The 14,956-nt window shown below is 36.7% G+C and overlaps 1 protein-coding gene across 6 annotated transcripts in view; it reads left to right on the forward strand.

The window, feature by feature from the left end:
* Window positions 1-1,055: 1,055 nt before the first annotated feature.
* RANBP3L (RAN binding protein 3 like) overlaps window positions 1,056-14,956 on the forward strand; it is a 48,078-nt gene continuing 34,177 nt past the window's right edge. For 5 of the 6 annotated variants that reach the window (XR_001851679.3, XR_001851680.3, XM_017650492.3 and 2 more), the window contains exons 1-2: window positions 1,056-1,164; window positions 1,509-1,672. Coding sequence is in view for 4 of the 6 variants with exons in the window: in XM_017650492.3 (XP_017505981.3) it covers window positions 1,582-1,672 (91 nt within the window). In the remaining 2 variants the exon portion in view is untranslated. The other variant, XM_073237052.1, reaches the window with a different exon arrangement.

A 14,956-nucleotide genomic window follows, 5' to 3' on the forward strand; every position in this document is an offset into this window, starting at 1 on the left:
TGACTATTGTGAAGCAAGAGATAAATACTACCTTTTAATAACAGGAATCTCTTTCAAAGTTGCTAAGCACTTTTATAACCTCCAACACTGTGAGGGACCTAAAACTGCAGCAGATAAGACTACTAAAATCATAAAAAAATGTTTAATAAATCATAGGAACTATGAAAACACTATCAAATATTGCATAAGAGTTTCCACAGCTCAGAGTATGCTTGGGGAATTGTTAATTGCCTCAAAGTAAAGTGAGGATACCCACCCAAATCTGGTGAGAGGTAACCTTCTAGTTAAGGTGTCAGGTTTAGCACCAATTTCCAAATATCCACAGGAAGCTGCAGGATCCAAACTTTGAGGCTAACTAACCAGCTCTGCCTTTCTCCTTCATCCTGGCCACCACCTCCTTTCTGAATCTACAAAGAGCTGTGAGAGGCAGGTTCAACCAGCATTCACTAGGACTTCAGAGGTAGCAGACCCCCAGGTTAAACGAAAGGTGTTTGGGATTTGTTTTTAAGCAGCAATGAAATATGCTCTTATTTCAATGACTATTTTAATGAAATATGAACTATTTTCAATATTTCAATAAAATGTGCTATTTCAGCACAAGAAAACACTAGAAATAGCTTTGTCTTCTGATCTAGAAGTAGCAATAAAGAATCGAAGGGGGAGCAGAGATAGATCATTCGAAAGATAATGTTTTGTGTATTCATTTTTCTTCCAGAACTCCAAATAGTTGCCTTGGCAGGCAGGCTGCTCTGTAACTGCCCCCTTCTGAAGATTTGAAGGTGTTTACAGAAATTGAAAGTTGCAGCAGTACATTTCCATGAGCTCATTACCAGTTCCAGTTAGACCCTTTACGTTTCACATGTACAAAGTGGCATAAACCCCTGCTTGAGCTTTTGTTTTAATTACAAGCAAAGCGGCAGAAGTCAAAGATAATTACTGTAACATCAGGCATCTTTTTAGACTCCCTGCGTCGGTCACTGTTATTCAGAGCAGCTCCAACACCGTTTCTTGCCGGCCTCCTTATGCTAATCGGCCGGCCCGCTCGGCTCCTCCTCCTCCCAGCTCCCTTAAGAACTAACTGTTCACTTTCAGCTGTCACAGAGGGTAACTCAACCAGGCTTAGAAATCGCTTAATGGAACTCAGCAGTACTTTTTTTTCTTTGCGTATGTATGACTCCCGCAATCCTCTCTAAATACTTGGGGCATTAAATTTCGTGTCAGCAGAAGGAATCAAAAGTTGCCAAAACTGTAATCTGTTAGAAATAGTGATTCTGTAGGGTGTTACGCTAAAAGGGGGAAAGTTTGAATGTGCTTTGAAATGAAAGAAGAATTGTTACGTTTCTGCCCAAATGAATTGGCATCTTTATGTGTAGGAGAAGCTGTATCAGTAAATATTTATTTTAAGAATCATGATTAAGAAACACTTGGAAGTTTATTAGGGAAGTAAATGTTTTACATGCAAGGACAGGATCTGTATGTAGCTTTGTGGTTCTGGGTGTCTTGCAAAGACTGTTTTAGGTGGCTGGCCAAAGGAAGAAAATGCCCTAGTGATTCTGGAGCCAGAGTCATACTGCCAGTATCATGTCTACTATACAAAGAAAAGGCGACAGCCACCTGCTGAACAGTTTGCACACCTGTAATCTGAGGCTTCCGGAGGACCAGCGACAGCAAGGTGAGTCAGTAAGGTTCTGTGTGTTCTGTGCCCTCTGGCCATTTGCATTCCCAGAAAATTGGTGGGCTGGGGAAGCACCTGAGGAATACCTCTGGCTGTGAAATGCTTTGCAATCTTCCATTTTTAAACTCTGAGATTAGGCATAAGAGTGATGCATAAGGGTGAATTAGCTCGAACTCATTATTGGTTTTTTGAGGACTGTGGAAGACTGCCAAGAAGGTATATTCCTTGCAGTTGTCATTCTAAAATTTATATGCTTACTAGCCACTGTCATTTTTTTAGACTATGCTAGGTTTAGTGCAATTTCAAACACCCATGTGAGCAAGGCTGAATCAGCAATAGGGGGAATTTTCTGAGAGTATCTTTAAGATAGCCTGGAACTATTTCCCTGTCCTACCATTAATGGTACTCGTTTGGACTTAAAGTTTAAACCTAATTTTGTCTAGATCTCTGGCTCATTCATTTGTGGGCAAAATAAATATATCTTTGGGTCTTTCCTTTTTATGGTTCAGGAACAGCTGGGAACAGATGGGGAAAAGTGTCACATTTCACATGATGGGCACTCAATCAGACTAAACTATCTACCTGGCAGCCAGTTTCACCACCGGTCTTTCTAAAATGTCAAATCCAACATAGCCAGCTGCATCAATTAGGGGCAGATGGTTGGCATGATAAGCAGAATGATCCCTTCAATCCATTTTGTCAGGGACAGCAAAGGACACTTGTAGAAAAGGCTGGGTGCTGTCATGGATGACATCATTACCCCTCAGAGGTTCAGAATTTACCCCAGACATTTCTCACTTCTCCTCAATAAACTGAGATTGATCTATGTATGAATCTAGGCTACAAAGCCCTTTACTTATTTTTTAATAACACAGTTTTAGATTTCAGTGGCATGGAGAGTGCTGGCTAAAGAGCTGAAACCTCCCATTTCCAAGGTGGCATTTCTGTGCTAACACTTGTGTAAATGTGTCAAACCACTGCCTACATCAGTTCTGGGCTTCATGCTGTATAAGGATTAGCATAATGTGGTTAGAACTACTTCATGTTAAATGAAAATAGTGGAAACTTTTAAAACCATTCTGTACCATCAGGACTTACATAAATTATTTTGAGCTAACTGCTTTAGAATGTAAAGTCCTAGAATGTGCCAGGGTTTAATTACAGCACTGAAAAATGTGCCTCTTCCCCTAGTAGTAGACAATCTATTCATCATAGGTTTTTTGTTTACTGCTCATTTTGTTTGAAATGTTTAAAGCTACTTTCCCCCCCTCTAATTGCTGATGTAATTTTATGATAGAAAATTTCTTAGGGGGCAGCATAAAGGAGAAGGTAAAAGCACCGGTAAAAATCATCACCCACAGATGGCTGTTATTAACATTTTAATGTATAGTCTTCTAGCCTTCTATAAACTGGCATGATTATTCTTATGCTTGATTTTTAAATTAAATAGACTTATTCTGTATATAGTGTTTTGTAAACTGCTTTTTATCTTAACAATAGAATATGAACAAATTTCCATGCCATTATATATTCTTCTACGACCTTATTTTTAATAGCTGTATACTATTCCTTTATGTAACAAAATTCCTTTAAGCAGTATTGCTAAACATTTCATTTATTTCTAACTTTTCATTGCTACAGACAACACCACACTTAACAAAATCTAATGGATAAATCATTGCAGAGATAAGATTATTTTCTTGAGATACATTCTTAGAGGTAGAATTGTGGCGTCAAAGGAATGCATGTTTTTAAGTGTGTGTGTTGTTTGTTCCAAATAACTCTCCAGGCAGCAGTTTAGAGATATGTTTTTGGTAATAATGGGTATTATTTTAAAAATTCTTTCCTAATTTTATAAGTGGAAAATAGTATCCCATTGTTGTTTTAATTTAAGGCAGGCTGTCTTAATGTTCTCTCCTTTCGTGGCCATATCCAGAGCAGCCTGGAAATATCATTATGATGACATACTTCCTAAAATACCAGCAAGACTAGAAGTCTGGTCTCCTTTCTCAGACTGCAGTTTTTGCCTACAGTGTTTTGAGAGCAACCATATTCTTTCACAGTGGAGTCTCAAAATATCTGCCCACATAAACCACTATCCATAAGGTTGTGAAGCATGCTATTGCAATCCAGACTAGCCATTGCCTGCTATAAGAAGTGTCATCTAGAGATCTGGGTTAACAAGGGACACTTGGCAGTGTTTGCTATGATGTCAAATAGTATTCCAGTTACTGTCCTAGAGTTTAAAAGTATTCATTCAGTGCAGTGCCCCTGATTTTTCCTCCAACCTGTATTTGCGCCTTGCTATTATGCAAAGTCCAGCAAAGGTCCAAGGAAGAAAAGCCATTAGTTTTGGTGAGTGAGGTCTTGCTGTGGATTTATTCACTGAGGCATTCTGAGTTCATGGGCTTGGCCTACCCCCAGCCAGACTAAGGTTCCAGTTCTCTTATTTGGCATATAAACCATGATGAACTGACATTTAACTCTTCAGAGGGCACGACCAGATTCAACACATATATACTTTTTAGCCCTCCATGCTAAATGCGGAAGTGCTTCATGAAAACTCTGAGGTACATAACATTTTATACCTAGTTACTCACTAGTAGTAACTAGTGAGTGATCATTAGTTAAAAGTCATCTATTCTTTGAGAGTATCTTTAAGTTACTTTGGAGTGATCACGTAGATAAAAGTCATCTGTTCTTCAGCAATTATCTGAACAAATGACTATGCAAAGCACAGTGTCCAATGCTGGATGTGTAAGTTGAACTAAGCCAACTAAGCCTCAGCTTCCATCCAGATGGAGCTTCCACTCCATGGCAACAGATGCAAACCCGTTTCAGAATGGAAGCCTGGTGGGCTCCTATCCCTTCTTGTTACCATCTTATAGCTTCCTCTGTGGTATTTCAAACCATAAAGCCTCAAAAAAATTCAGTACACTTTACATGTACTAGGCAGAATAAACTGTCCTTACAATTCATAATGCTTTAAAATTTACAAAGAGGTTCCAAATATATTGTTTCATTTAATTCTCACAATAACCAGGTGAGACAGTGTATTAGTCAAGGTTGTCCAGAGAACAGAACCAATAGTGTGTGTGTGCAGGTAGAGATAGAGATAAATATAGATTTATTTTAAGGGATTGACTCACACAATTATGGAGGCTGGCAAGTCTGAACTCCACTATGTAGGCCACCTGGAGATCCAGGTAAAGAACCAACCAGTGTTGCAGTTGAAGTCCCTCTTGCTTGTGACAGGCCAGTCTTTTATTCTAGCCAAAGCTTCAGCTGATTGGATGAAAGGCCCACCAACATTATGGAGGGCAACTTGCTTTATTCAGAATCCACCAATTTAAATGTAAATATCATCCAAAAATACCCTCTCAAAAACATCCAGAATAATATTTGACAAAATATCTGGCACTGTGGTGCAGCCAAACTGACACATAAAATTAACTATTACAGGTTGGCATTATTATCCTAATTTTTAAAGATGAGGAAACTGGGAATCCCCAAAGTCAAGTGATTTTTCCAAGGTTACATAGTTATTAAGGGTTACTGCCAATTAAATTTCTGATATATATAGTTGTGTCATAAAATCTACAATTCCTGGTGTTAGGATGTTTAATTTTTTTCATTGATCCATACCAAAGAAGCTTCTCTGCCAATACCTTAGATGCACTAGGCTTCTTAATTTCTTTGTATATTCTGACACCAATTCTCTGACACAACTTGATATTCTACAATTCAATCCAGTTTTGACACTACGAAGAGTTAGTGAAGACTCCAACAGTTAAGGGCTCAGTCTCACAAGACTGCCCCACTTCAAACACCAGCTACAAATTTCCGGTGTCTCCAAGCCACCTGCACTTCTGCATGGGCAGCTACAAATACAAGACTCCCACAGCTCTGATAATCTGCTAGAATGACCAAGAGAACTCAAGAAAGCTTTATACTTTTGACTATCATTTTACTATAAAGGACACAAATGAGTAGGCAAATGAAGAGCTACATAGGGCAAGGTCGAGGAGGGTCCTGAGCATGGGGTTCTAACCCTGTGAAGTCGGGGTATATCACTCTTCCAATACATTAGAAAGTTCACCAACCAGGAAGCTCCACTGAGCTCAGTGTCCTAAATTTCTTTCTTTTTTTTTTGGTATCATTAATCTACATTTACACGAGGAACATTATGTTTACTAGACTCCTGCCATCACCAAGTCCCCCTCACAAACCCCATTACAGTCACTCTTCATCAGTGCAGTTAAGATGCTATAGATTGACTAGTTGTCTTCTCTGTGTTGCACATCCCTCCCCATGCATCCCCCATTATACATGCTAATCATAATGCCCCCTTTCTTTTCTTGCCCCCCTTATCCCTTCCTTCCCACCCATCCTCCCCAACCCCTTTCCCTTTGGTAACTGTTAGTCCATTCTTGGGTTCTGTGATTCTGCTGCTGTTTTGTTCCTTCAGTTTTTCTTTATTCTTATACTCCACATATGAGTGAAATCATTTGGTACTTGTCTTTCTCTGCCTGGCTTATTTCACTGAGCATAATACCCTCTAGCTCCATCCATGTTGTTGCAAATGGTAGGATTCATTTTCTTCTTATGGCTGAATAATATTCCATTGTGTATATGTACCACATCTTCTTTATCCATTCCTCTACTGATGGACACTTAGGTTGCTTCCATTTCTTGGCTACTGTAAATAGTGCTGTGATAAACATAGGGATGCATATGTCTTTTTCAAACTGGGCTGCTGCATTCTTAGGGTAAATTCCTAGGAGTGGAATCCCTGGGTCAAATGATATTTCTATTTTGAGCTTTTTGAGGAACCTCCATACTGCTTTCCACAATGGTTGAACTAATTTACATTTCCACCAACAGTGTAGGAGGGTTCCCCTTTCTCCACAACCTTGCCAACATCTGTTGTTGTTTGTCTTTTGGATGGTGAGTGTCCAAAATTTTTATGTGGCATTTCATTATGTAGGCATGATTAGTTAAATCACTAGCCATGATTGCACTCAATCTCTAGTCTCTCTTCCCTCCCTGGAGGTTAGAAAGCTATAGGGAGTAGGGGTGGAAGTTCCAAACTTCTAAATCTTTGCTTGGTGTTTCTAGTGTAGCCAGCCCCTCTCTTGAAGCAGGGCTCACCTCATTAACATAAAAAAGACACACAACTATCAGTCAGGAAAGTAAAAAGTTTTTGAATTTCTGTGCAAGGAATGGGAGACAAAGGCCAGATATGTATTTTATTGTATCACATTCTGGTCATGATTTTCTAGATGAGTTCTGTTCTTAATGTTAAGATATTTTCCTACAAGCCAAGAAACTTCCAAGTCAAGAAACATGGATTAATGCCCTCAACCATTTATTTACTCAGTGCATTTTTACTCAATAGGTAGACACTGGAAGTGCAGAGATTTTTTTCTCCCAAAGTTGTTTTCTGTCATGTGTTTTCTGAGGAAATTGGTAGTAAGAACAAAGTTAATGATTCTTTGTGTTTTAGACACATTCTTCTTGAGGGTTCAGAAGGCACTACATCTAGCTGAGAACTTAGTAAATATAAAAATAAAAGGTAAGCCATGCCTGTCTTCTGTGCCATCAAATTTGCTCTGCATCTAAAGCACAAAACACAAATTACATATAGATTTTTGTGAATGCACTATTTGCCTTAAATATATTCTGTGAGCATTCATAAATGTACTTACTTTAGAACACCTGAAGAATTTAAATGTAGGGAGAATGAAAATATAGCCATGAGAAAGGGAATCCAGTAATACACAACTAAATAACACCTTTTATATGAAAAGGTAACAAAAAAATACATCTTATGCTTCCCCAAATAGATTTGAATTTCGCTTTTCTTTCTCTTGGTTTTAAAGTAATGATACTACACAGACAACATGACATCTTTTGAATGTACATAGTTAATGAATGAAGATAAAAGGGAGAAGATCTACACAGATTTCTGTTTTCCTTCCATTAACAGGGAACTCCAGAGAGGCTCAAGAGTTTTGTTCTATCTGCAAAGCCATTACTGACATTTAAAGCACAGTTTGGTAGAAACAAATAAAAACAATTTAAAAATAATCATATTCTCTCAGAGTTTTCATGTTCAAGTTCCCACCAGTACAGGAATGCATTCCATAATAAGCCTCCTTCATAGGTGGCATGTATGTGAGGATTTGGAAAATACATGTCAATGGCCTAAAGTTAATTTTCCTCACACTCATTAGGATGGCTGCTGTAAAAAAATGAACAAACAAGTATGGGCAAGAATGTGGAGAAATTATACCTTTTTTTGCACTGTTGGCCAGAATGTAAAGTTGTGTATCTGCTGTGGCAGTTCCTGAAAACCTAAAAATAGAATTACTGTATGATCCAGCAATTCTAATTCTGGGTATATACCCAAAAGAAGTGAAATCAGGGACTCAAAGAAATGCTTGCACACCAGTGCTCATAGCAGTATTATTCACAGTAGCCAAGTAATCCATGTGTGCATTGACAAATTAACAGATAAACAACATGTGGTATATACATACAATGGAGTATTATTCAGCCTTAAAAAAGAAAGGAAATTCTGACTCATGCTACAGCATGGATTGAGAACATTATGCTAAGCGAAATCAGTGAGTCACAAAAAGATAAATACTGTATGATTCCACTGATATAAGATACCTAGAATAGTCATTCATAAAGACAGGAAGCAGAATGGGGATTTTTGCTTAATGGTACAGAGTTTCAGTTTTGCAATATGAAAATAGTTTTGGAGATTGATTACACAATGTGAATGTTAACATTACTGAATGTTACAGTTAACATTACTGAATTGTACTTAAAAATGATTAAGATTGTAAATTTTATGGTATTTGTATTCTATCACAATTTTTTTTTAAACTGTGACTGTCCCAAACCATCCCTAATTATGTTTCTGAAGTTGGACTTAAAAAAAAAATCTTCATTTTTCCTATTCCTAAAAGCAAACTAGGAGGAAATAATTTGCTCATACTTGATTCCCAAAAGCTTATTTCTTTGAAAACAATTATAAAATTAATCTAGTTAGGAAACTAGATTAATCAATAAAAAGAGACAAACATATTATCAATATCAGGAATGATATAGAGCGTGTCATTATAGGTCCTACAGATATTAGAATGATAATAAGGAAATATTATGAATAACACTGTTCTAGAAAGATGGGGGGAAAAACCCATAAAATCCAATATTCACTCATGTAAAACACTCTAATGGATTTGGAATAGAAGGGAGCTTCCTCAACCTGATTAAGAACACTTACAAAAAACCAACAGATAAATAGTACTTTCTCTATCTATTAAGGACTTGATACTTTCCTACTAAGAGTAGGAAGAAAACAAGGATGTTCACTATAATCCCTTCTATTCAACATTATGGAATAGGGCTGGAGGTCCAAGCCAGTGTACTGAGTTAAGAAAAAGGAAAAAAAAGATTCATATATTGGAAAGAGAAAGGTAAAACTATGTTTATTTACAGATGACCGATAGTAGGTGTAGAAGAATCTTCAGGAATCTACTAAAAAAAAAATATTAAAACTAATGAATGAGTCTACCAAGGGCATAGGGTAACAGCATACAAATCAGTATACAAAAATAAATCGTGTTTATGTTAGCAAAGAATAATTGGAATTTGAAAAACTTAAAGTACTCTTTTAATAGAAAAACTCAAATACATGAATTAATTTTTCAAAATTTGCATAAAACCTGTACACTTAAAACAAATAAATATTGCAGAGAGGAACTAAAGAAGACTGAACTAAATACATGAATTGCAAAGCTCAATATTAAGATGTCAGTCCTACCCAAATTAATCTGGAGAGTCTAGGCCATCCCAATCAAAATTCCAGCAGACTTCTTAAAATTGACAAGCTAATTTAAAATTTAGAAGGCAATGCAAAGAATCCAGAATAGTCGAATCAATCTTGAAAAAGAACAAAGTTGACAACTTACACTTATATATTTCAAACTATAATAGTCAGGATGGCACATTATTGGCATAGGAATAGAACATCAAACATTGGAGAAGAAAAGAGAGGCCACAATTTGACCCATTTTTTATATGGTCAATTGATTTTGACAAAGATACCAAGATAATTCAAACTGGTAAAAGATAGTCTTTTCTGTAATTATCCTGGACCAAATAGATAGACATATTACTTAATAAATGAACCTCATTACCTCCCTTACACAAAAGTTAATTTGAGATGGAATATGACCAAAACACAAAAGCTAAATCTATAAAGCTTCTAGAAGAAAACAGAAAATATTTTCACAAAACTGGAATAAGCAGTTTTTAGACAGGCACAAAAGTACTAACCACAAAAAAATAGGTGAATTAGACTATCAACATAAAAAAAATCTGTTCTTTAAAAGGTAACATTAATAAAAGAGAAGACCAAGAGGCAATATTTGTGATCCATAGATTTGAAAAAGGACTTGAAATCAGAATATGTAAAGAAGTCAATATAAACAATATGATTTAAAAATTGGCAAATAATCTGGAAGACACTTCAAAAAAAGAATATAGAAATGGCCAATAAACACATATAAAAGTGCACCAGGTAATTATTCATCAGGAAAATTTGAATTAAAACCCTGTGAAATATCATTTCACATCCCCTAGAGTGGCTAAACTTAGAAAATACTGATGATACTATGCATTGGGGAGAATGTGGAGCAACCCAAAATTCTATTCATGGCTCTGAAGTGGTGTGATAACTTTGGAAAAAAGTTTGGCAGTTTTTTTACATACTGAAATCTACACCTACCCTATGATTTGGCAATTTCATTCTTAGATATCTTCCCAAAAGAAATGAAAATGACAGGTCTAAAGAAAGCTTGCACAAAAATGTTCATAGCTGATTTTACTCCTATGAGCTGCAACACGTGAACCCAAATAAGCAGGAAAATGGATAAGCAAATTGTGGTATAGTCATACACTGGAATATTACTAAGTAGGAGAAGGAATGAATTAACAATACATGTAATCACACAGATGAATCTCTAATGTGTACAATACTTTAGGGTAAAGACAGAAGACTAACCCTGTAGGATGAAGGACCAGATCTTGGCACACATGTAACATACATCAGTGGGCTGCTGTATATGAGCTAGAAGCTCCAGCAATAGCATACATTTTAACCATTATTGATAGACTGTGTTATGGAGGACCATGTATTAGAGACACTAGATGATAGGTTCCAATAACCTGTAAGATCCCTTTCAAAACTAAGATTTTTTTGGTTTACCCATAATTCCATATTTCATTCATATCAATGTTGTCTACTCAACTGTCTTGTACAAGTTCTTTGAGAGCAGTAAACTGGGTTTATAACTTGGACCACACCACAGTGCTAACAGGCCACTTATAAACAAATCACATTTATGGAGGGTTTGTCATATGTCAAACAATGTTTTAAACACTTTTTATGTGCTAGCTTATTTCTTTATGAAAGCCTCATAAGATAGGTAACATTAAGACCTCACAGCTGGGGTTTTAAGCCAAGGTCCTCACCTAAGAAACTTCATTCCAGAGCCTAGGCTTTAACCCATGCTCACTTCCTTTTATGGAGACATGAAATAGTTGCTCAGCTAAGACCTGTAGTGGGTCTGAGTGATGGCTGGCCCTTGAACTCAATTTGTGGGTTAGTTGTTTAAAGTGGGTTGCTATTGAAATCATCACTTAATTTCCATATAAACTGCTAATCACATCTGTCTTCCAAAATGGTGTATTTGACTCTAAAGAAACAGGTGAGAAAATGCAGCTGTTTCAGTGCAAATACATCATCCCAGAGCAAGTGGCCTGCTTACTGGACTAGCAGTTTTCATTTTACTTTAAATAACTTCACAGTTTATATCTCTTATACTGCATGAAGTATAACAATTAGCAAGGTACCACTTTGAAACTGGGCTGATATGGCCTTAGAGAGATGGTTTAGGTTTTGACAAATAAGCAGTATCCACAATTACAAATTGAAAGAAACTAATAGTCATTAGTATAATTCACTTTTTTATTTAAACTGAGGTCTCTGTTCAAAGTGTTGGTTCAACTGCTATATTAAATCATTAACTTGACTTGAAATCTTAACATTTAGGCAAGGTAAGTTTCATACCTGAATTGCTTTTTTATGAAGTCTGCTGGCAAATCTGGGTTAGGGTTCAAAATGCAGTAAATAACCTGTGTTCAGTAAGAAGCTCCATTCCTTCTTCTAAGTGATCAGATACCTTAACCACTGTGGATGGCAATAAACAAGCAAAAAGCCCTAAGAGTAAGATCTAGACATTTAGGCTTCTAACAAGGGATGGCAGTCTGAAGGTACTTTTTGATACTAACTAAAGAAACATCAAGAAAGCATGCATCTGTGAGTTGAATCAGAAAGAGGACAGGGGTTAAATTGGAACTGAGGGGATGGAACCTGACCTACAGATTCACAGGAGAGAGAAGAAAGAGACCTTTTAAGTGGCCTGTATGCCACAGGATGGGCTTCAGGTCCTAAAGGACCCAAGGCTAACAGGATGCGAATTCCTTTCCCTTAACAGATTCAGAGAAACTACCAGCCATCCAGAAACTACAGTTCAAAAATTTGGTCATCCCTCTATAGAGTACGAATCCATTGTAGATGGAAAAGCCATACTTCAGACCTGCATAGTAACTGATTTAAGTAATTGGACCAAATCCTATCTTGTTCTGATAAAAGGAGGTAATTTATAACAAGGAGGAATGTTGCCATCTAGAGCTAAAAAAAAGTAAGCAGAGTCTTCAAATGTTGGAAATGGACCCTTTTGATCTAGGGTTGACTATGTTAAACTTTAGTCAGAGAAATGAGCTCTTTATGTATGTGTGTTTTTATAAGCTGAGCATGGGTAAGACACATTCCAGCCGCTGCAGATTATGACATTATGATTACTCAACAAGACCAACTTTGTTATTAGGAGTTCCATTCTCAAGCATGGATTAAAGTTTTGGTGTTAGTTGCCATTTTTCTTTTTGAACATTAAATAAGATGAAATTAATTAGTACAAGTGATTCTTTTGATAGTGGGATGAAGCAAAGTAGGTTTAGAGGGACTTAGAGAAAACAAGTCTAGCTACAAATTTAAAGGTGAGAAAAAAATATAAAGATACAGAAGATAAATCTTCAAAAAACACTATAATTGGTGTGCCAAATCATTTTCTATGTTTATGAACATTTCTCACATTTTAAGACTTAAACTCACAATATTGTTTTGGTCCATTACCTTGCTCCCAGGAGGCTATTAATGTTTATTAAATAAATCAATATTTTTTCCCCCAAAAAGTTTATCCAAGTGATTAATATTCTTAAATCACTGACTGCTAGGGCTTCAAAGACCTCTTAGTCCAACTGATTTTACATGGTAGCAGCCTGAAACCAGAGAGAAGTATCCTGACACAAAGTTGGTAGTGCAAAGAGCTGGGACTATACTTCCATCTCCATCTATCTAAGAAGTTTATGATATAAGGGCTATCATAGTAAATTATCTAAAATGGGTTAAAATAATTAAGATGAGATAAACTTGAGTTTCATCTCATAGAAAGAGTATTTATAATGTATAATAATCCTAATATTAAGCATGCAGAGAAGATGAGTATAAAAGGGAGGGGGGGAGAACAAATGGGAAGAGTGGAGGAAGGGAAATGTGTGGGGAGGCAGGAAGGTAGGTGTTAGAAATCAGAGTCGAATGAAAGTGAAGAAAGGAGGAGGAGGCAAGTGAGGAAAAGCTGACCTATAGAAAGGCCCAAAGCGTGTCATATACGTACAATGGAATATTATGCAGCTTTAAAAAGCAATGCAATTCTGACACATGCTATAATATAGATGAACTTACTATGCTCAGTGAAATAGGTCTCACACAAAAAGACAAATATGTGATTCCTCTTACATGAGATGCCTTGAATAGTCAGATCCATAGACCTTCTGGTCTATGAAACAGAGATTACCAGTTGCTGGAGGAGAGTGGGATGAGGCATTAGTGTTTAATGGGTACAGAGGTTCAGTTAGGGATGATGAGAAAGTTCTTGGGATGGATAATCATGATAGTTACACTGATGTGAATATACCTACTGTCACTGAGCTATATATTTAAAATGATTAAAGCAATAAATTCTGTTAGATGTATTTTCACACAACAACAAAAAACACACTTTAAAAAGATATGACATAATTAGGGTGTCTCTTAAATTTTTCATCTTGTCAGTATACTTTAATGATCAGCTTGAAAGCTTGAAGGAAAGAAAATTGGTAAATATAAAGGACGGTTCTCAGTTTTCTTAAAAATTTTCCATATAAATTTGAAAAGTTAAAGGTTTTTCTCTTGCAATTTTCTTCAGCATGATGAACAAAATGTTTCTGGTAATTTACAAATTGCTACCTGCCCTATACTTGTTCCAAACTAGTTCTAAATCAGTTCATTAAGATGTGTGCAGAATGCTCTGGGGCAGGCATCACAGTATTCCTACTCCATTTCTGTGCCCTGAGGGCCAGCAGGCATTTCCGTGAAGATGAGTGCCGCCTGCCAAGGCTTCTGTAACTTCCCGTGGGAGGAGTGAGGTCCTGGGCCAGACCTCCTGGGCCGATGAGCATCAGGCACGGCAGCTCTGCTCCTTTCTCACTGCTTAGGCCTCAGAGATCTTGTTCTCAGTGCAATAACATCAATTTATTCCTGTGGAAATGGGAAAAGAAGGAGCCTTTTCTCGTGCTTGCTCAAAGGCTCAGGACAAAGGGGAAGACGTTTAAGGAAAAGAGATTTGGAATTGGGAGAAGTTGTGATCAAGGTTCTCCATCCAGCCTGTGTCCTTGGAATCCATGCAGGAATTTAAAAATAGTGTGCTTCTTTACTGCAGAGGAAGAACTTAATTTATCTGAATTCAGTATAAAAAGCTGTTATTGCAGCCATATTGATTTATTAGTAATCTTTATGAAGAGTGCTTTGATTCTTATTAATATGATATTTGGTGTCAAAATCACCTCTTTCATTTTAACAAGACAGAAACAATAGAACACTACTTAAAATTAACTTTAAGAAATACCATTTTAAACCTGTACATGGATGGCTTAGTGCCATGAAACCGAGATTGTATTTCTATTCTGCACCCCTCAGCAAAACGGAGAGACCCATTTCTAACATACGGGAACATTTTCACACTGCAAGTTATTCAGAGGAGAAAATATGTGATTTATAAATGCTGTCAAATGAAATATGTATTTCCAAATGGCACCAAGTTGACC

Source organism: Manis javanica, chromosome 1, assembly GCF_040802235.1.
Source record: "Manis javanica isolate MJ-LG chromosome 1, MJ_LKY, whole genome shotgun sequence".
In the NCBI taxonomy this organism is placed as follows: Eukaryota; Metazoa; Chordata; class Mammalia; order Pholidota; family Manidae; genus Manis; species Manis javanica.